This window comes from Poromitra crassiceps, assembly GCF_964638095.1.
Source record: "Poromitra crassiceps genome assembly, chromosome: 8".
NCBI lineage: Eukaryota > Metazoa > Chordata > Actinopteri > Beryciformes > Melamphaidae > Poromitra > Poromitra crassiceps.
Window position 1 is genome coordinate 11,742,132 of NC_139629.1, and position 23,007 is coordinate 11,765,138.

Sequence of the window (23,007 nt, forward strand, 5' to 3'; positions counted from 1 at the left end):
CTGCTTGGCTTGTTGTGTTACTGCAGGTAACAAAGGCCTTTCTCCTCCTCATACTGTGTATAAACTGTGGTGATGTTGAACTCAAAACAAAATGCTCAACATGGTGATTGCAAAATGCTGCATTGTGTTTGGCAATGAATGTGTTAATAGTTCTCTGTATTCCCACTGCACATTAGTAGGGAGTATGCATGATAAGCTTTCCCTTGCAGCCCACATAACTGAATTAACTGCCATGCTCCATTTCATTGGCCTGGCATTGTATGAGGCAGTCTCTCTCTTTGATCCACAGAAGTTCCCTCAGTGAGACGAAGCCACAGAAGAACCACGCTACCACACTGTCAAGAAAAGACCAGACCACCTCCACATGCGACAGCGAACTCTCTGAAGTGTCTTCAGGCGACTCTTGTAATCTGCAGGTCGGGTCGAACCAACCGTACACAGAAAGGGGGGATAACCAACACAATGGTTCAGTTGTTTCCAAGCACAATGGCAATGTTACAGCCAACCCCAAGGCCACAGAACTTGGATTGGTCCAGTTTGATGGAAATGCGGTGGCCATTATGCTGGAGTGTACTGAGCCGGAGCTTAACGCCGACCCTAATGATCTGACGAGTTTACACGAAACGTCCCCGCAGAGGAGAGTTCCCCTCTCCCTGAACGACAGTTTGTTCTTCTACAACCAGCCCGTTGCCATCCTCCATGCCCCAGCATTCTTCCACTTGGAGGAGCAATCGGAGCAGCCGCACTGGAGCAAGTCGGCAACTCTGCCCCGCGCAGGTGCTTCAAACAACACTCCCACAGAGCCGCCGAGGACAGACGGTTTCACCCAGACTCTGCAGAAAGGTCCTGCTGTCTCCCAGAACCAGGCAGTAGAAATTGAGGAGCAGCTTGGGCCACCAGGGGGCTCCCAGGCGCCGCCCTCCTCCTCCAACCTCTCCAGGGGTCACTATGGCCTCCCGGAGTCAATGTCAGTCCCGGGAACATTACATAAAATCGGGGACAAAAGACGCTCCTGCGTGGGCAGCGATCTCCAGGGAAATTCGGAGCGGGCCAAAATCCCTTCGGCTCCGCCTCCACGGGCCTGGTTTGTATCACTGGAGGGCAAACCTGCAGCAGAGATCCATCACGCTGTGGCAGAGCAGCAGAGGAGACGAAGGCCGACAGAGAGTCGAGAAACCAGCTTAGACTCGGGGGTGGATATGAGCGAACTGAACCAGACAGCTGGTCGGAGGGTGGTAACACTGGAGCGCAATGCTACCTTTGTCAAGAGCAGCGCCCCCAGCACTAAACCTGCCCCTCCCCAGTAAATACAATAGGGATTCAACGATATATTGGCCGTATATTCGTATCGGCCATTATTGGCCCTGTTGACTGAATCAGCCTATCAGCAAAAAAGATGCCGATATTTAGCCTCTCAGTTGGGTCACATCATTTGTTGGTTGTTTGTTTCATAATTACATGACAGTATAATTGAATTTGTGCTCATTCAAAGATAGTGTGATGAAGGACTCAAAAGACTTTAAAACAGTTGTTATTTCTTTCTTAATTAATTAATTGAATTAATTCTAATTAAGTTAATTCTTTGTTTCCCTGTCAAAAAAGGCGCAATAAGGGGGCACGGTGGCGCAGTGGTAGCGCTGTCGCCTCACAGCTAGAAGGTCTTGGGTTCGATTCCCACCTGGGACGCTGTGAGCGCTGAAGGAGTGCGTGCCCGTCCGCATGTCCTCGAGTGCCCACCGCCCGGGTGCGGTCGTCAAAAGGGCCTTTCTGTGTGGATTTTGCATGTTCTCCCCGTGCCCCTTGGGAGTTTCCTTCATATAGGAAACCCCTCACTAAAATATGCAATATCCTGGTCGGCGAAATGGTGCCTCCTGTGGTCGTTTGGGGCGCCTGTTCGGAGGGAGGGGAACTTGTTGGAATAGCGTGATCCTCCCACGTGCTATGTCCTACTGGTGAAGCTTCCCGTCAGGTGAAAAGAAGCGGCTGGCTACTGCCCATGTCTCGGAGGAAGCATGGAGCCAGTTTCGGCTCTCCCCAGATCGGCAGAGGGTGGAGCAGCAACCAGGATAAATAAATTAAAATTAGCACTAATAGGGGATAGAAAATCTGGGCAATAATATTTATTAAACACACACACACACACACACACACACAAAACATATCGGTATCAGCATTGGCTATCGGCCAAATAGTTATTTTAAACATCGGTATTGGTATTGGCCCAGAATTGCATCCCTAAAAAACAATTAAAGGCAATGGACCTCCCAATAAACTACAGTGGAGTGCACCCAAATCAGCAGCATCAATACAACAGTGTCAAACATACTGTAAATATTGTACTGCCAAAATACAGTACGGTATATATTTTCTCACATTTTATATCAACACTACTTACTTTTCCTTCCTGGATAGTCATATTTTTTGTGGTTACTGCATCATGTATCAGTAGGTGAACATACATTTTCCAAGAAATAATATCATAGTTGGTTTTTTTAACAATCACCTTCCCCTTCCTCCTGTTATATAAAAGCACGAGTGTGTCCTCTTTCTCCTTGGCTTCCTGCACTCCAAGGATTTTGTCCAGGAGTGATGGAGGTGTTGGAGAAGGTGTGTGCTCCTCTACAATAGAACAGAGGCTAGCATCAAGTTTGTCTGAGTCGCTTTGCATGCTGTGGTCTAACCCCACCCACTCCTGAACAGTGAATAGTCCCTCCCCATGTGATCTCCTGGCCAACTGTGACCAGGGACCATTGTGGTTGGACGGTATGGTTAGCAATCAGTGATCAAGTTCAAGCACCCAAGTTCAATGCATAGACTGTCATGGAAATACATTATGACTATGTGTATGTCATTTTAAAAATGTGATGTTTTATGCATGGTTTTTATTGATTTATGATTGTTTGAATAATTTCATTACACCTTGATGCAAAAACTGACCTGTGTGATGTAAAAATGTGCTTTAGTATCTATGAAACGATGCAATATAGTTACTACTCCTAGTACTTGCTTGTGATGAACACTCGGAAATGCAAACGCATTACATGACATTTTTAGTTTTTACACCTCACTAGTAAATGCAGGAGCTACACCAGCGCAGAGGGAACAGACAGACGGACGTACTGTACGTACGGACGCACACACACACGCACACACGACCGATCACATAATCTCCCTCTGGCAGAGATAATAAAGCAAAAAAGACAACAGCAAAGACAACAACAACAAAAAGTACAGCACCATAGTCCACCGGTAGTCCTCAACACAGTCCAGGACGGTAGTGTCCATGTAATAAGTGTCCACATCATCTCCCTCTGCGCCATCACCACATCCACTTGTCTCATGGGTCTTTAAAACAAGGTGATGGAATCTGTTGGGGACTCTCTGGGACTTTCCTATGTTCTCTCTCTCCCTCGATGTGCTGGTTTGATAAGATAAGATGATCTGTTGGGTTAGATCCATCTTTGTTTTCTGGACATGTTTCCATTCTACAGCTATGCTAAAGACAACAAGGTTTGGTCTTCCACATTCAGTTGGTGGGGGTGGCGCTGAAGCGGGCAAATTCAATTAGTGTTATTGTGATGTCACAAAATCACAGAAGTCAAAACAACTCGTTGGAGGAACTTTTTCCTTACATGGCTGTGGCTTTATCTGGGGACCCATGTGTTTTGAGACCTCCATGATGTTTATATAGCACGCCCAAGTCCTTTATAAACAAAGAAGCAAGGATTTTTTTTTTTTTTTACACAAGATAGGATTTTGAGTGCAGACATCTTTTGTTCAGTGCATGTCACATGCTCACCTATTAATTCCTTTATCAATCTGTTATGAAATGATCTTGATATCATTGTACAGTTGTCGGATGAGAACACAGCCTACATGTGACCTAACATAAACCTAACAACACAATTTGTGCAGGCTATATAAAAAAATAGCAGGCACATGCACGCAAACAATTATCCACTTCCTGTGAGTGATTGCAAACATACCAATGCCAATTGCTTTCATGGACACTACCGGTATATGGATATTAAAAAAAACATTGCTGTTATGTTGGCTTAAAAAAATCAACAGACAAGGGATGGATTCATGGAAGAGAAATAAGTATTTAAACAAAACAAAATTGAGATGAACACTTATTTTTAAAAGCTGCCAGGGAGAGGAAAAACAGTCACTATCACACAGCACACACTTAGCACTCCATGAACCCTGTGCAGACAAAAGCACAGATATGTGGTAGACACACACACACACACACACACACACACAGGCATACACATGTTTGAGTACAAAGAGCATGCCATGAACTCAACCAACTACTTTCAACAACAGCTTGACAGAGTGACCTAAATAATAGCCGTATAAGTGAAAATCATGTGTGCAGAGAGACACATTTGTCACACACACGCTCGCACGCACACACACACACACACACAGGCAACAGATTCTTGCAAACACGCAAGTCCCACCCAAGTAAAGGAGGAAGAGAGTCAAGTAAGGAAGTAGCTGTCAGAAAGCTGAGGGTGTGCATACCAAAGCCTCAAAAACAAAGCCGGAAAACTTTTGTCGTTCATTTTTGTGACTTGGAGTTTTGTGTAACTGCGACAACTCAAACTAGGCAAGTACTGCAAGCTCTCCTCTTCTATCACCTTTAAAAGCCTTCTGAGAATACCGTATATAAGTCCTGCAGCTGAGAGACCAGATGTGATTCTCTTTTTTCTCCTGCCAGATGTTTCTTTGTCAAACAGATGTTCAGCCTTATGTTGCGTTACAACATTGACAACATGTTGCTTGTTAGCATGTAGGCTATATCACTTTTCCACTTTTACTTCTGCATCACGCAACCACGTGGAAACTTTCTAATGTACAGTATAAGCAGTTAGCTCTATTGTAGGCTAATGCCTATTTAAAGCAATATTCTCTCGTATCACCAGAGCCATTAAGAATGGCTATCCACGAGGGGTGGGAATCACCAGATGCCCCACGATACGATATTATCACGATACTTAAGTCACGATACGATAGTATTGTGATTTGTGATAGGCTAGTATTGTGATATATTGTGATTTATTACCTTTTTTCAACTGCAAATGATGTCCCCAAAGAAAAACACTTTGTCAACATTTGTTTTATCTAAATGAGATAAAGTTTCCAGTCTGTTCATCTGACTTCAATCATTTTTATTGCAGCAAAATGGGATTGTTAAGCAGACAGACAGACCAACACTGTCATAAAAGCCTGTCATAAATGTTCCATGCACTTGACATTTTGTATAATAAAATATCACATACTTGGCATTCGATACGATATGATATATTGACCCCACCTACTATCCACCAGAGTGTAGACTTTTTGTTTTAGAGACAGTTGTAGCTGTTTCACTAGTAAAAGGTTACATGCTACAGCTGAAACGTGGCAGTCAAAATGAAAGTGAATCTAATCTACAGCACACGTCACAAGACAAATCGAAGCACATTGTGTTGAAGAAAAGAGCAGCCTAGCAGATATATACTGTATATATATATATAGGCTATATATATAGCCTATACATATGGTTGGTAACAACAGCATAAAATACTGAGTGTGGTACAGAATTCTAAGTGCAATGCACAATATTTCCTGTTTCATCACAGACCATGGAGACGCTGAAGCCAATTCAGGACAAACTGTGCCTGTGGCTGTCAAGCGATCCTGACTTCATCCTCGATCTCGATCAATGCGGGCACATTTTGTCAGGGACTCAATACCGAAAGGTAAAAGAGCAAAGTAGTGCAGTAGAGAAGATGAGAATGCTTTTGAAGGTAATCATTGAAAAGGGGGAAGATGCCTGCCAGTGCTTCTATGGCATCCTGAAGGAGCATCAAGCACACTATCCACAACTGCAACAGTTGTTCACCCATAACTCTCAAGGTAAAGAACTGTATACGCTTTATATCATTTTATGGGCCTTAACAATTGGTGGCTGGGCCATTCGGCTGCCAGCCCGGTTGCCAGCCAAGAAGACCCTTGGCAGATTAAACAAAAATAAAATGGAAACTTACCTTAATATACTTAAACTTAAGATAACTTACATAAATGCATTAGTGTATAACATAATATCATTATAGTTTCTCTAAAGGCTAAAGCAATATAGCTTATGGTGTAACAAAGTTCAGTTCTTATGCACCAACTGAAGATTGCTGCCACTGTGGAGAGAGAGAGAAATGCATTTATTTTGTCTTTTGCAGGGTCATGCAGGCCGAAGGTGTTTGCTGATAGTAACGGTGTTGTTACCACCAGAGAAATAAAAGATGTCAAAGCAAAATCCTTCAACATGAGCATCAACACAAGCGGTCGTAGCACAGAAAGTTGTCAGTCTGGTAAGTATAATTATGTTGTCATCAGTAAAGTGAAGTTTTGTTTTTGTTTGTGTATGGCAAATCTAATGCTAGTTTGAATCATTTTGGGGTTTGACTGATATCTTTCCATCATTGCAAAGAACACACATAATATTTGTGTAGGCTACTTTTACATAGCAGGGCACCATTTAAAGTAAGCATGATCTTTCTCAGAGGCTGCTGCTGGACCAGCTCCCCAAGCAGATTACGTTGCACGCAGTGGCGGCGCCATATGTGCTGATACAATATCAGGTGCTACGGTTGACGGGGTCATGAACTTCTCTGTGAACACCTCATACACATCCGCAGGTAATATTCTGCTCACTTTTTCTGTTAACCAGTAGCCTCATCTTTCCCATGTGCAGTACAGTATAGTATGTTCATTATATTCATTCATTCATTTGTTCGTTCATCAAAGCTTCACTTACTAACATTAAAAGTTTAACACCATGTAAAGTCCTTTGCGGGCTATAGTTAAGCACATTTGGAAATGTGTCCAATCTAAGCCTATAGCTTACCATCTAGCAGGATCATGCCTGTCTCTGTCGGAGCTCTGCCGCACTCGCCAGATGTGCGGCTCTCTACCTCTAGTTTCAGCAGGTTTACTTCCACAGTACCAATAGACCCATCATGGAACCGGGCCTGGTACTGTGGTGTGTCCCTGGACCTGCATGTATTTTTCTGAACAATAGATTGAACTGACATTGTGATTACTGTCGCTACGTGAGGGAAACACAAGCATGTCTACTCTACAGTCTAAGAAATATACATGATGTCTTGCAGCCTCAGGACCCTCGGCTGGAGCGTCTGGTGGAGGAACCATGTCAGGAGGTAGGTGAAGTAACAGGAAGTGATTTTAGCAACTTGGAAGTGGAAATTAGTCCTGTTACATCATGTTAGATGAGTCTTCTTAAGACTTGGAAAATCTGAGGAGTGTTTGTGAGGTATAATTGAGCAACACATTCTCACTCCCAACTCGTCTAATACTGACGTTTGGTCAGGACCCGCTTGCCCTCACTTTATAACAGGTGCCCCTTTCTCCTCAGTTTTCGCCGACACCAATTATGTTCCTCCGACACACACACACACACACACACACACACACACACACACACACACACACACACACACACACACACACACACACACACAAGTAAAACAGCTTGGTTAAGTTTAGGCAAGTAAAACAACTTGATTAAGGTTAGGGTTATTGTTTGGGTTGGGGTTGAAAACGGGACACGGCAGGCCGGGGACATGTGACAACAGCCGGGACCCACCGGGAGTGGAACTGGCTCCCTGGTGATGACAAAGTTAGAGGGGCTACAGGTCTGCCAAACAATCCCATCCCTTCACCCACTGGGCCCTTAGTGGTCCCCTCGCCTTCACCCACTGGGCCCTTAGTGGTCCCCTCGCCTTCACCCACTGGGCCCTTAGTGGTCCCCTCGCCTTCACCCACTGGGCCCTTAGTGGTCCCCTCGCCCGCACCCTTCATTTTAAATGAGAAAGGAAGAAAGGCTACCTTTCTTGTCTGCAAGGCATGGCAAGGGTTCCTCGTTCCTGACCCGACGTCAGTAGTTGACGAGTTGGAAGTGAGAACCGGTTGTATTGACTGGTGAATTTCAGACAGCAGTTGATAGGCCTATATAAAATGGATAGCATTTTGCAATGAAACAATCCTTATTGTAATTATTTCTTAAAAAAGTCATTTTTGACTCCCTTTCTCCTCAGCGAAGCACTTTGTGGATAAACACCGGGAAGACCTCATCAAGAGAGTGATGATGGTTGCACCAATCTTGGATAAGCTCATGACCAACGGCGTTATCGACCAAGAACGCTACGATAACATCATGTCTAACCCTATCTCTCAGGATCGAATGAGGGAACTCTATAGGTTGCTGAATACAAATACAGCTAAAGATATCTTCTATCGTATTCTTGAGAATGAGGAGCGGTATCTTATGGCTGAGCTCAAGAGAAAATAACAAGTCCTAGTTTTCTGATAAGAGGTTTAAGGACCCAGTTGTTTTCTGGCTTTGAGGGAGAATTTGTACCTGTTTATAAATATTGATTGGATTGTCTTAAACCCTACGAGTGAGTTACTCATACGGTTTAAAACAACTCATATAAAAATATACTTGGAGTAACAAATGAAGTATAAAGTAGAGTTAATTCTACTGTACATTGCCTACCACATATCCAACCACTAGAGGTCACAATTGTTCAAGTTTTGTTTAAGTTTATTCAATGGAGTATTCTTGATCTACTCAATCTATATATCCCTCCCTTATTGAGATAAGACGTCAGATAAGATGTAATGTATCATGGTGCAATGTATTTTGTATAGTGCCCTCTTTCTTCCATTATACATTTTTAATTTGTTTCTATTTTTTTCTACTAATTGCTTGATTTGCACCATCTTATTATGAGCAAATACATGTAGGCTACTCTATTCTATGCATTCCAATCTATCCTCTGTAGTATTTAGAGATGAGATGGCCAGACTTTGTACTTTGATATTAATTGTATCTCATCTTATCTGATATTATGTATATGGAAATGTAATATTTAGGATTATCCAATTTTGTATACATGAATGATATTGTATTTGGTATGGCCTACTGATGACTTTTTGAAGTGCATTTGCATTTGGGAATGTGTTGAATTCTCCGCCAATCCGCACCTACTTAAAGACACACCTGATGGCAATCAAGCATAATAGCAAACCTGATGAAGCAGCATGCAAAACACACTTTTGCTCCTTGTTTTAATGTAGCCTAATCTATTCATAAAAAAGTGTCTATCCACGTATCCTGGTGCACGCTAGAATAATATTGATTTTTTTTTCTTTAATACCTATTCAATCTATGTTATAATTATATAAATCAGAATTGTATTTCCGATTTTCAGGCGCTATGGTTTTCGTCCTCTTTCTTTGGTGAAACATTTGAATGTTGCAATAAAAATACATTTGCATAAATACATTTAGATTTGGTCATTTTAGAGAAACAGCTTTCACTTTTCTCAAGCAAATGTTGTGAACTTGATATTAGTTAGATAGGAAACATCTGCCCCCTCCCCTCCCCTCCTCTCCCCCTCGTCTCCCCTCCTCTCCCCCTCGTCTCCCCTCCCCCTCCCCTCCCCGCGTCTCCCCTCCCCTCCCCCTCGTTAAACAGTTTTAGCGTGTTGTGCCTTTTCCAAGAAGAGTTGGTCAGATTGATAAGAGCGTGCCATCAGCTAAGCACATCTTGCCTCTCGGCATGTCTACACTTTCTCCAGGCAGTGGTGAAGTAGGCTATCACATGTCAGGAAGCACTGCAGGGTATTGAATTTCACAGGAAAATACGTCTGCTTCCCCTTGAAATAGCTATTCACAGAGCAGGCGGACTCTACCGTATGTGAATGATCACATCCAGTTGCCCCTGAAATACTCCAGAGTGAACTTGTAACGTTTGATTCACGATGCAGAGTGATACAGTACCCCTGCTTCCCTGGGAGGAGGCCTTGGCCACCTGGCGTTGGGCCAAGGAACTCCGGGAGTGTGGAATAAGAGTTTGGAGGCAAGGTGGCAGGAGGATACCTTTGGAATGGAAACAGTTTGACGCACTTGCTAGATCATAAAATGCCGAGGAGGATTAGCAGCCGTCTATGGGGGGTAATGAAAGCCACGCACCTTGTGTCAAACATGCACTTGCCTGAACCCCGTACGCTATTTCTCTCAGCGTTGTTATGGATTCTACTCGTTTTGTAGACAAAACACAACTTGTTCAGGAAACTGATGTGTTTGCCAGTTTCGCTCGTGAGGAATTCCCCTGCTGACCACATGATTCTGTTTGCTACGACCCCCTGCCATGGAGATCATGTCTGGCACCACGTTGTCCTCTCCTGTCTGCTGTTGTTGTCCTGACGACAACCAACCAAGGGAATCTTACAATACAACTCACTTGGCAATGTGCCTCCTGCATGCTAAACACCCCATAGCTCTCAAACTATGAGAACAAACTGAAGCTGAGCAGTGAGACTTGAATTGAGAGTGAGAATTCAGAAAAGACACCGCACACAGTCACAGACACAAATGGAAGGCCCGGGCAACTTCTTGTCTAGTTTTTAGTCAAGACAGTAGGGGAACATTGCCCAGGGAGTTGTCTCAAGTTTGATTACCAAGGATTACATGGCAACTTATGCAATGCTCTGTTAAATTGTATTCTGTTTGCCATTGATGTTTGCCCTGTATTGCTGTTGCCCTGTCATGTTGCCCCAAACAGTTGCCAGCTAGGTGTCTCACAGCATTAAGGGACGTTTTCATGACAGACATGTGAGCCTCTGGTTTGGCCTGTGGTCTGGATTTCATGATGCCACTGACTCAGTCATTAGACAGCAGCTAAGATGACATTCTGATTCTCAACTTGTTGAGATTGCACTGACATGCCAACAGTCACAGTGATGCAAATCTCTTTTTTCTTCTTCTTCTTTTTCTTCTCTTTTTGCTGTCATACAATGTGATCCAGCCTACTGTAACTGTTGGACACTGATCGAGGACTGGAGATGTATGAAGTGCACAGCACGAATTGTGCATGAGCCAGTCTAAAAATTCCGAGAACAGAACACCAAAAATCAGGAAAAATGAGCATGCCCTATTGTTCCACTTGTCCCTTGTCATTACAAGATTGGGGGCATTTTTCACATAGCACTGCACCGCCGAGCTTTGGTAACGTGAAGCCCCGCCAGGCCAGACAGTGAAACCAAGCCGTCGCTGAGAAAACCATATCCATTACGCAGGCAAGATGCCAGCTGTTCTCCACACGATTTGTTTGAATGGATTTGTAGGTGTATCTGCTGCTGCTGTCTTTTGTGTTTCACAAGGGTTTCCATCATGTACAAAAACCCTCTGCAGTCAATACAAATGCTTTCATTTAGCTGATTATTCAATTTCATAATGTACTTAAGTGCTTTTTTTTTTTTTTTTTTTTTACGGCACTTGTCATGTTATTGCCATGCCTGCATTATAGACATGATCATCACATATTTTCCATTGCATTTTGCTGCTTAATCTAACTCAGGTGTTTTCAAAGTCTAAAGACTGTGAGCCTCCCCTCAGAGAAAGTTTGGAAACAGGTGCCCCCCCCCTCAAACCCCACTTAGTTCACTTGCTTAGTTTTGCTCAATTCCTGGCTGCCTATGGCATCGTGATTATTATTTGATCCCATAAAGACTCAGTAATTGAGCCAAGATAGCCTGATATTGCTGTTTTGACATTTCAGGCTATACCAAATACATAAAAGAAACAAGAAGGCATTTATTTGTTTCTGACTCTGGGAAACTGGGAAAAACGGCAAAATTCCCCAGAACTACTGTACCCTTTATCTCTGAATATCTCTTTAACCAAATCACACACATTTAGGCTATTCTATGTGAACTCTTGTTATAACTAATGTCATATTTCTTCACTTCCATTCACTGAGCCTCCCCTGAAACTGTTTTGAGCCCCCCTGGGGAGGCCCGCCTCCCACTTTGAAAAGCTCTGATCTAACTGTTGCTGTGACCCAGAGCTAGAAAACATGATTGTATAATCCTGATCAAGCCAAATTGAAAATGTACATTGCAAGTAAGGAGTGTCAGCTAATTTGAGATCAAAGTATTGCAGCATAAGGATGACAATATTTTAATAAATATTTTGCTTGTAAATATTTTTGTTTTGCTTGTCTCATAGCATACTGTAAAGTAATAAGTGAATAATATACTTACTTATCTCTCATCACTTTAGGTATGTTTATTATGATATTGTCTTGCGAGTTTGTTCATTGATGATGATGATGATAATGTTGATGATTAATTAATAGCCTACATCTTTAGGAGCTTTATGTCCCACACATCATAGCATCTTCACAATGTTTCTCAGAATTACCCCCCCCCCCCCTCCCCACACACACACACACACACACACACGCACGCACACACGCACGCACGCGCACGCGCACACACACACACACACACACACCCACACACACACACACACGAACACACACACACACACACACACACACACACACACACACACACACACACACACACACACACGCACACACACACACTCACTCACTCACCCCAGTCCACCCAACTCCCAAAATAGCACTGCTTGGTGTAAATGGGTTCCGAAATAGCATAGGGTTTAAAAGGGGGTAGAGGATGCCCTGAGAGCCTGGTGGTTTCAAGTATCACCTCACTTCCCCCCACCATCTCTGTACCAGGAAGGGAGCTGCTGAGTAGAGAGTATGATGGTCTCCTGTTGGAAATGAAACCTACTACTTATTTATTTATTTTTTAGCGGGTGGTTCCTATGTGGGGGAAACCCCAGGGGAGCATGGGGAGAACATGCAAACTCCACACAGAATGGCCCTTTTTGGCACATGGGGATAGGGACACACCCACAGCATCCCAGGCAGGAATCGAACCCAGGACCTTCTTGCTGTGAGGCGACAGCGCTACCACTGCTCCATCGTGCCACAGTCACCAAGACTATCGTTTTTTTGTAGCAATTACAGTACAGTGATTCTAACAAGCATGAACTAAAATGTTAAAGAAGGATTCTTAATATCACACGATATGTTTTTGATTCACCAAAACACCTTATGTATTCACCCATGGCTTCTCGATTAACTTTGGCTCTGTACCATTTGTTTTACTTCTGAAGAGTGAAGCCTTTTGTGAGGCCATATTAAATTCTATCAAATGGATAGTTCCGGTCCTTGATTATGATTGGCTGAGCTGCGTTTGAAGCTCTTGTATAATACTCGATGCATCACATAGTGCGCAAAGCAGCGTCTGTGTGTTGCTGCATCTGTATGTGGCTTGGCAACCATTCTGTTAAATGTGGCGGCTGAAGGACTACATTGCTGCAGATAACAATCTTTTGATGCAGAAAATGCAGAAAAAAAAATCACTCAGAGCCAGAGGAAAACAAAACCTCAACAATACAAAGCAATAGCAGAATAATTCCATCTGTGCAACAGGTTAAGTGTGCACATTATTATTATTATTATTATTATTATTATTATTATTATTATTATTATTATTATTTTTATCTATTTTTATTATTATTTTTTCTTCAAAATCAAACTACCCAGTAGATTCATGCCCTACTTTCTCTCTCTCTCTCTCTCTCTCTCTCTCTCTCTCTCTCTCTCTCTCTCTCTCTCTCTCTCTCTCTCTCTCTCTCTCTCTCTCTCATTGATTCCTCCTAGAGTCTAACATGGTTGAGGATCTGCTTCCTGGTTCACTGTGATAAGGGTGCAGGGTCAAGTTGCTGGAATCTGAGGTCACGTCTCCAAGACTGGTGGTCTGGTCATACTGCCGTACAGGAAGTCAGAGGCCTCACTTGACTTTACTGAGCACAAATACAGGAAACACACTGACAGGGACTGTAAGGGGGGGGGGTCCCTCCTTTTAAAGGACCATTCCAAAAGCAGTGTTTGCCAGTAACTTAGTTACAGTGAGTTAGTTACTGTAATGTATTACTTTTACCAGTAACTAGTAATGTAAGGGACTACAATTTTCAAAAAGTAATTATATTACAGTTACTAATCCAAGTAACTTCAAGTTACTGCATTCTTCTCCAGTACTGTCACAGCGCTAATACACAGTGTGGAGAGAGGTCTGGCTATGTGAGGCTTCTGTGTTTAATCATGTTTGATTGAATGGTTCTTGTGGAGATAAAGCTCACAGTGATCTGTTGTGCAAGTCAAATTTTAGACGATTTTGCCAATTACTGACTTGACAATTTACTAGACTGAAATTCAAAGAATAAATGTGAACAACTCAAACGAAACAACATGACTGAGTGTCTACTACAATTTAAATCATGTTTGATTAAGCGATAGAGCACTATGACCTGAGTGGTTGTTGTGAAGATAAACAAAGTGATCTGTTGTGCTATTTGACAAACTTAAATTTTAGAACATTTGACCAAATGCTGACTATTTAGACTATTACTGCCATTCAAGGTTCAAATAATAAACATGAATAACTGAAAAACCTAAACAACATGACAGTGTCTCTTACAATTTAGATACCAGTGCCAGTATCCAGTGATATACCTCCAACTTTCATTAGGCCTGATTTCCAGCTCTAAGGGGATTATTATGGTCTACTGTGAACAAAAGGAAGTGGGCCATATGTGTTGCAGACAGGGTGGATCAAAGATGGGTTTTGACAGCTTCAAAGCCGCAAAGAACCTAATTGATTTATGAGACCAGACTCGCTGTTTCAGCCTACAGTGTATTACAGCTGACTGAATGACATACAACAAAGATTGGTCCATGCACGGATGAAACACCACCGTTGCTCCCAACGTTTTTTTCTTGTTCTTTTTGCCTTGCTGGAATGTGTTTCAATATTTATTTGGCTTGGGCTACAAATGCAGAGCAGCTGTTCCACATGCTGTGTGTTGGGCCCAATGTATGTCACAAGAAGTGCTGGGATACTCGGTTTCACTCGCTCTATTGTGGCTCCATGGCTCACAGACTTCCTGTTATGTGAAATGGACTTTGATGATGAGGATGTTTCTTGACATGGACATGTTTTTCATGTTGCACTTCGTTTCATGTCACACATTCGACACATGCTGAGTGATTCCTCCTTTGTGTGTGTGTGTGTGTGTGTGTGTGTGTGTGTGTGTGTGTGTGTGTGTGTGTGTGTGTGTGTGTGTGTGTACGTGTGCGTGTGCGTGTGGGCATGTGTTTGATGAAAGTTAGAACGAGATATTCTCAAATAAATCATTCTCAAATCTGCACCCCCACTCCAGTTGAAATATATTTATTATTGAGAACTGAACTTGATCTAATTTGTTTGAATAATTGTGTGTGAATGAGTTGCTTTCAAAACTGACATCTGAGTCTCTCCGGCTATCATTTTGCCCCTTTAGACATCTGCGAAAATCACATAATGAAAAATGACATTTGATACTCACAAATTGTGCTTTCATCAGCTGGTATACTTGACTCAGATTTACATTATTCAATTTCCTGAACTGGCCGAGTTGAAAAACAAAAACATACAGTACCTGCCTGCCCTGAGAAAGGTGACTTTGACTCATGGGAAATGTTCTGTGTGGGCATCATCGACCGAGTCTGAAAGCCAAACAGCCCACAGCGCTCTGTAAGCGATACTGTAATATGGCAGCACTGAACGAGTGAAACCATAACGGGTCAAGCCAAGGCCAGGCATGTTTGTTTTACCTGACTTTCTCATGGTCGACCAACTGCAGAGATCCTTCATCTCTTCGGTAACATAAGTGCATCACCATGCTTTTCAACCAAGGCTTCAGCTGTGCAAATAGAAGGAAACAGGCTCCCCGCCGTGATGGTGTGTTTGGGCGGCCATGTTTGCGGTCTGACACCTGTATGGAGAGAGATAAGGGTCAGAAAAGGACAGCTGAGGGTCTGACAATATTAACCTTGTTTCATTCCTCCATGTTGAACTCTCAACACATCCACCCTTACAATTGTTTTCTCAGCGGTAGAAGGAAATGACATGGCACCCCTGGAAGCTGCAATAAAATTGCTTGGAAATGAAACATTTTGAAGACGAGCCAGCATCGGTTTATCTGCAAAAACAGACAGGCTTTGTGGAGGCTTTGAAAATGTGGAAATAAGGAATTTCCTTGCAGCCACAGTGATGAGGCAAAAGTGCAAATTGGTGGCTGCACACAGATGATGTGCCTGTACGTGCACACAGATGATGTGCCTGTACGTGCACACAGATGTTGTGCCTGTACGTGCAGACTTAGCTCTTTTTTCTATCTACAAATGTGATAATGTGTGACTGAGGCAAAATTTCAAATGTCGCTTTCATTGAGCCAAGTAATGTTGTTATGGGTTCCACTGAGAGGTCATGAGGATGGCACTATCTGCGGCAGTGTGGCCATCTGGAAGATAGGATAACAGTAAATCTTTTATTGGTAAACTCGCTCCCTTTGTACAGAGCATTAATCTTGTTATGTAAAGGGCTTAAGTGTTTTTAAATAGCCATAATTTCAATCTATTTTTACAGGTGCACAATGTTTTTCACCAGGACCATGTCTGTTTCTTATCATTTACAGTGTGTTCTCTGGTGAATCATCTGTAATATCCTCAGGCACATCCTCAGTTATTGTAGCAGACACAGCTTATCCTTACAAATATTTAAAAGTTTTTCTTATACACATTGAGGTCTATAAAGACATTTTATTGAATGGAAAACTGCAGGAAGGCAAAATTAGCTTTGTTTAAGAAAATATAATAGAAAGTATAATACAAAGGCTTATGGTTAATTAATATTTCATTTTTAGATCATTTTCCAAACGATAGAATAGTGAGTGTAGTCCAAATCCTTTCAAATTTGCTTTGTTAAGCAAAACAGTGTATGCGGAGAACATAGCTGTATTTGTGATTGATAATAGCTGTATTTGTGATTAATATGCTTCTTTTAAACACATGCCACTGTTGCCAAAAAATATGAATTTTAATACCACTTTAAAGCAGTTGGGTTTATATGAATTAACATGTTGATATCCCAGACAGTGCTGCATAAACTTGGGACAGCAGCACACAAACCGAAAAGATCAACATGCAATGTCCAGCTATTTGTACAGAAATGTGCGTTTCAAACGAGACCGTCATTCCTTGGCACCTTATAAAAATGTAAAGCTGAAGCACATTGCTAGGAGAACGCCCTGTAGTTTTCTAGCACCACACTTATGAGTTCATCCAAAATGACATTCCCTGGGAAATGACATGCCCATCTATCTAATGGCTGAATGGTGGAAGCCAAAGCCCAATCTTTAAGGAGAGTGCAGGCACCGCAAGAGCGGTTCATTTAAGTTTCAAGTGGAGAGGATAACTACGCAGGACATGGTCTCTGTGGGGAGTTGAATGTGTTGGAGGAGCCAAGTGAAAATGATAAATGCATACACCTACACTGTAATACGCTCCTTCCCAAAGACTTGAAGTCCCGAAAGACAAGGTGATGTGAGTCATTTCACAACGTATCTCCTCTCTGCTCTCATCACTGAAGGGCTCCATGTAAGAGTTGTGGTTATGCAACCTGACCAATGGCCCATGGTCATAAAGCATGTCAGCCCCACCAAATGATCTCATTCACTCCTACCAGCCTTTCCCACAATGCACGATGCACAGTGTTCAACAAGAAGTTGTTGACGTTGTGGTTGTTGGTTTTCCTCCAATCTGATGTACAATCTAAAAAGAATTGCCTTGCAATTTTGTCGGTACCGAATGAAAACATTAGTGTGGTATTATGACCGGTTTTAAACGGGAAAAATACCTCAAAATATCATATTGACCTACTTGTTCTTTTTGCTGCATGCTAAAAGGGACCGTTATATTCCATATACATATGGGACTAGGGTGTGTGTGTGTGTGTGTGTGTGTGTGTGTGTGTGTGTGTGTGTGTGTGTGTGTGTGTGTGTGTGTGCGTGTGCGTGTGCGTGTGCGTTCAAATTACCCTATACAAAATGCAGGTATACAAAGTAGCCAGGAAATTCAGTTGATCTCTGAGCAAACCTCAAATTGAGCATTTTTACTGTCCCTTTGCTCTTTTTGTGTCCCAATATTCTTCAAGATAGCCACCAATATCTGGCAGGACCCCCGTGGATTTGGGACATATTGCAATGAAGGGAGAGATTTAGAATTTATTTGTCAGATTTGTCATAAGACACCCTCTTCGTTTGACAAATTAAAGGTATACTATGCAACTATCTCATTAAAAGAGATTTTTTTTGTAACGCCAGAGAACATCAATAAATACAATGGTGCCATTCCTGATGTATGTTTCAAGTGTGGAAAAGAAAAAGGTACACTTTTCCACTGTCTTTGGCAGTGTAGTCAAATCAAAACCTTTTGGGACGCAGTAAGAAAGTGTATCCAGGACATATTATCCATACAAATACCTTTAGATCCAAAGCTCTTGATTTTAGGATTATACCCATTTAATTTTAACATCAGAAGGAGACAGAAAAGGTTTTTAGACATAGGCTTACTTTTGGCCAAAAGAGTTATTGCCGTATGGAAACAGGTTGGTAGGCCGGGTATGGGTAGATGGATGTCTGAATTAACTACAACTCTGCCCTTAGAAAAAATCACATATGCCATCAGGGGTAAACAGGAACTATTTGACAGCATTTGGGTCCCTTTCATTTGTTATCTAGAGAGGACAGATGTGGCTGACATGATGGAAGCGCCAGTTTAAATAATGCAAGCATGTAAATACGCTACACTATAGCAAGATCAAAGTGAAAAGAATGTTCTAAACGCATTGGCTAGAAAAATATAGCCTATCCCTATGTGGCCTATGTCATGATGAGATTAGATTGGTGAAAGTTTGTCCAGGTTAGAATGATATCGTTTTCTCTCGGTACCTTTTCTTCCCCAGTGCTGCAGATGATACACATAAATATAGCCTACATTATGTAAAGTCATTGCATAAATGTGTTTTTATTGTAAAAGTAAATGTGAAGCCAAGTCTTATTGCAGCGGAGCGGACATCACAGTAGAACCGTGTTACGGCTGTCTCTCATCTAAATCATGTTATATCTGCGAGGGATATATATACCACCTGGGTTGCATATATGTTTCACATAAGATTGTGTTTGGATTTCGATGTTTTATTTTTTGGATTTCGATGTTTTATTTTGGCCAATATTGAAACGTTCGAGAATTGCATGTTGTGTGAACAGAAACATTATTTCTATCTACCACTTTAGGCAATTTAGGCTGATTTGGTTGATATTTCTTCTCGAAATGTATTACCCTCAATGCATGCTGGGAGATTTGAGGGAGTGAGAGAGAGAGAGAGGGGGAGAGAACAGCCTCTGAATGACAGGGGCTCAAAACTACGATATAACAACTTTTTTCCATTGGTCTTTGTGCCTGTCTGATGAGCGAGAAAGAGGGAGTGAGAGAGAGAGAGAGGGGGAGAGAGTGTGAGATGGCAGAGGAGAGCTCCGCACAATTACGCACAATATAACCGGCGCACTGAATAAGGCCTGGTTTTGAAAAGCGCTAAGCGCTAAATTAACGCCAGGGGGGAAGATATCGTTAGGCCGGTATTTAAGGCCGAAACGTCCATTCTGGCCTATTCTGGCACTGCGCCACGCCTCTTTGGCGTAAAGCGCATTTCGGGGCCTAAAACCATGTTGCTATCTTCCCGAGGCAGGCGCAAGGCACGTTTTTTTGCGTTTAACGCCAGTTTTTGCACCTGTACGATAGGGCCCTTGGACTTCAGACTTGTACTTGAGTCACACTTAATTCACACACACAGTGACTTGAGACTTGACTTGAGACTTGTCCTAAAATACTTGAGACTTGACTTGGACTTGAAGGTTTGGGACTTGTTTTGGAACAATCTTTATTTTTAATTAAACAATTTGGTGCATTAACATTAAGGAAACGTCTACTAATGATAATGTCAACAATCAATGCTGATACTGTATGTTAATAAAGGAGTGGGGATAATACAGTTTATGCTTTGAATTCCTTAGTTTTAGCTATGCTATGTCTACTGTAAGCAGACAGGATGGCATGCAGCAGATGATAGAATGCTCATCCATAAGAGACTTGAGACTTGACTTGGACTTGTGACCAAAGACTTGAGACTTGATTTGGACTTGCCCCTCAAAGACTTGAGACTTGACTTGGACTTGAGCTCAAAGACTTGAGAATTGACTTGGACTTGTAAAAAATGACTTCATCTCTGTCACACACACACACACACACACACACACACACACACACACACACACACACACACACACACACACACACACACACACACACAGTGTCTCTCAACATAAACACACTGCCACACTATTATATGGGCCAGAAGTGATCGTTTTGAGGGGAAACCTTTGTATAATTATATAAAGTTTTTTTTTAATTAAATAGTTGCATAGTATACCTTTACGTTTTTTACGGCGATGTGGGGAGACTGTCATACTGTTTCCGGTATTTCCGCTGTGGGCAGAGACAAAGATTCATAGTTTGAAGATAGAGTCCAATAAAGACCAGAAGCAAAGCTCTTGCTCTTCCTCTTCTTCTTCTTCTTCTTCTTCTTCTTCTTCTTCTTCTTCTTCTTCTTCTTCTTCTTCTTTTTACAACAGCACTGCAGTCTCAGTCATTATGCTGCAGTGGAACAAGCTATTAGCCTTCAGTTCTTATCAATGTAAAGTTCCAATTATTCAAATATTCAATATTCATATTTAGTTCCAATATTCAAATTCCTAGTTTACTCAAATCTACCAAAATCGACATTCTATGTTCAGGATTGCCATATAAATTACAGCATTCTCAGAATACATTGTTTTCTGCACATTAGACAAAAAAAAACGTCTCAGCTGTGTCTGTGGGGTGACGGGGGTCTGCTGCTGCACTGTGTGGGAGGTGGTGTTGTGTAGATGGATGACATGTAATGACCACCAGCCTGCTAATTAGGCCGCTGTCATGCCACTGGAGGCCATCCTAACGAGTGTTCTAAATACGTGAATAGGTAACGACATGGACATAAGCCTCCATGCAGTGGCCATTAATGTATGCAGCTCAGCAAAAGAAGGATGTATGGTATCAAGCACCCTTGGTTGAAAGTGCTTGGCATACGGATGATTTGCCTTTGTATTTGTAGCTTCAACCCATTTAGCCATCCACAGCCTATGTTTATTGATCTGTTGTGATCGGGTCCGCTTGATTCTGATGGAGGACTGAGTCTGCGGCAGCTCGTACATTTCTCTAACAAGACAGCTTGTTGTCCTGCATGTCCCTAATGATCATCCCTATGCACCCATAGGTCTAATGATGATCATGTTTGTAAGGCAGCCTTGTACAAACATTAGCCCATATAGGAATCTGCAATTCCCAGACCCAGCATAATAAAACGTCAAATATCCGGTCCAGTTTCTCACACATATGTTCTGCCCTCGTGGGACACGTTCAACTTTGTACAGAACGCTGCCCAACATATGGAATCATCATCTGTCCACCCTGCAGTAGGCTACATCAGGGGAGCTCTACCTTTTGTAATTCAAGGCCCACTTCTTTTTTTTATGACCAAATTTGTATTATGACATTATAGACATAACATTCACATTAACATGTTGGCTGCTTTCATTCCCCTTCCCCATTCACCATCTCTTGTACACACCAAAACATATAAAAGAGCATACATACAATCACATATACAGTGCAGATATGTGCATGCATGCAAGCACGCTATACAATATGATACACTTTACACCACTCGACGTAGGCTATATCCTTTTACTAATTCGATTGCATCTGTAAGAGCTTCAATTGTTTCCCTTTTTGCACCATTTACCCTTGCTATGGATGATTCTAAAACAAGAGTACTATGAAATAAAGACATCCACTGATCTACTTTAAGGACAAGGGGTGGTTTCCACCTCATTACCAGAATCTTCTTTGCAGCTGTAAGGCCAGAGAAAAATATTTTTTTGGTTTTACCAGACATATTGAGGGAGGAATCATCATTTAACAACATAACATTGGGTAAACAGGGTATTTTAGAGCCAGTGATATCTGATCAAATCAGTGCAATCTGTACCCAAAATGATCTTACACCTGAGCATTCCCAAAACATATGGATGTAGGTGCCAATTGACTTTTGTGGACATAGCAAGCAAAAATTCAAGGCCCACTTCTGATATGTTAGAACATTTCCGCAGAGCAGCTTCCCAAATAAATGATAGGCTGTAATACTCTGATATCTTGATGTGAGAGGTCAACCCCGGCCCACTAGATGGTGCTCTGAGGCCCACCAGTGGGCCACGGCCCAGTGGTTGAGAAACACTGGGCTACATCATAGTATATCAACAAAATGTGTCACGTCCCACTCCAGACCAGTGATGGCCATTTCAAAATGATGCAATATGTAGCGTTTCTTCCCTCACTGCGAGTTATTCCATTTAAGACCTACAGAACTTAATAATTTCCATACAAACACAACATAAACACAGAATAATCCAAGAAAACTAGCAGTCAAGTCATTTTTTTCTAATCTATGGGGAATTATGACAAATGGGGCACGGGAAGTGCAAGAGAAAGCTGAGGCCAAATTAAGCCCCAACATACAGCATCTGAAAACTATTTTTGCCATGGTCAGAAATATCTCCCACAGCTGATCCCAATTTATTATGGTCAGACATGCAAAATACTATATATGGGATTCAGATTCCCCTTCATTAGCACACTAATGGTGCTGCTCGCCATCATGATTTGTCTTCCATGTGAACCATATTGCCTCCTGGCCTCTGCACCATATTTTCCCACATGCGTACCGGAAAATTACCTGTAAGTCAATATCGATATTTCCCTGAATTTCCCTTCACACCTCAGCGTTCGCATGTGGGAATCTTATCGTCAAATAGCCGGTATGTTGGGGGGTGGGGTGGGGTGGGGCGGGGGAGAGTGGCCTGGGGTCTGTGCTGCAGGCCACTGAGGCCAGTCAGAAAAAAACAACAAACAAACATGGAGCCGGCGTCCACTCTTTTGATAATATTGCTGACACGCTTTTTCCTCAAACGTAGACAGCGACGCAGACAAATTAAGGCGAAAATGGAAAGGGATATACGTGCGAA

At 42.3% G+C, this 23,007-nt stretch overlaps 2 protein-coding genes across 2 annotated transcripts in view; both read left to right on the forward strand.

The window, feature by feature from the left end:
• LOC310780466 (protein FAM171B-like) overlaps positions 1-1,307 on the forward strand; it is a gene marked incomplete at its 3' end in the record, with an annotated part of 12,365 nt that extends 11,058 nt beyond the window's left edge. The window contains exons 7-8 of the mRNA XM_083641045.1: positions 1-26; positions 290-1,307. The exon at positions 1-26 is cut by the window's left edge and continues 98 nt beyond it. Of these exons, the coding sequence (XP_083497171.1) occupies positions 1-26; positions 290-1,307 (1,044 nt within the window). The remainder of the gene's footprint in view (positions 27-289) is intronic.
• A 3,184-nt stretch (positions 1,308-4,491) lies between these two features.
• Positions 4,492-9,306, forward strand: LOC310781527 (uncharacterized protein). Its single transcript, XM_083642173.1, has 6 exons — positions 4,492-4,615; positions 5,631-5,907; positions 6,225-6,356; positions 6,549-6,683; positions 7,158-7,205; positions 8,103-9,306. Exons 2-6 carry the CDS (start codon positions 5,634-5,636, stop codon positions 8,354-8,356), a joined length of 843 nt encoding a protein of 280 aa, XP_083498299.1. The 5' UTR covers positions 4,492-4,615; positions 5,631-5,633; the 3' UTR covers positions 8,357-9,306.
• Positions 9,307-23,007: the final 13,701 nt, after the last annotated feature.

Coding starts and splice junctions, on each gene's coding strand:
- LOC310781527 (XM_083642173.1), top strand. CDS start 5,634: ATGGAGACGCTGAAGCCAATTCAGGACAAACTGTGCCTGTGGCTGTCA. Junction 5,908..6,224: donor GTTCACCCATAACTCTCAAG/GTAAAGAACTGT, acceptor TGTCTTTTGCAG/GGTCATGCAGGCCGAAGGTG. Junction 7,206..8,102: donor TGGAGGAACCATGTCAGGAG/GTAGGTGAAGTA, acceptor CTTTCTCCTCAG/CGAAGCACTTTGTGGATAAA.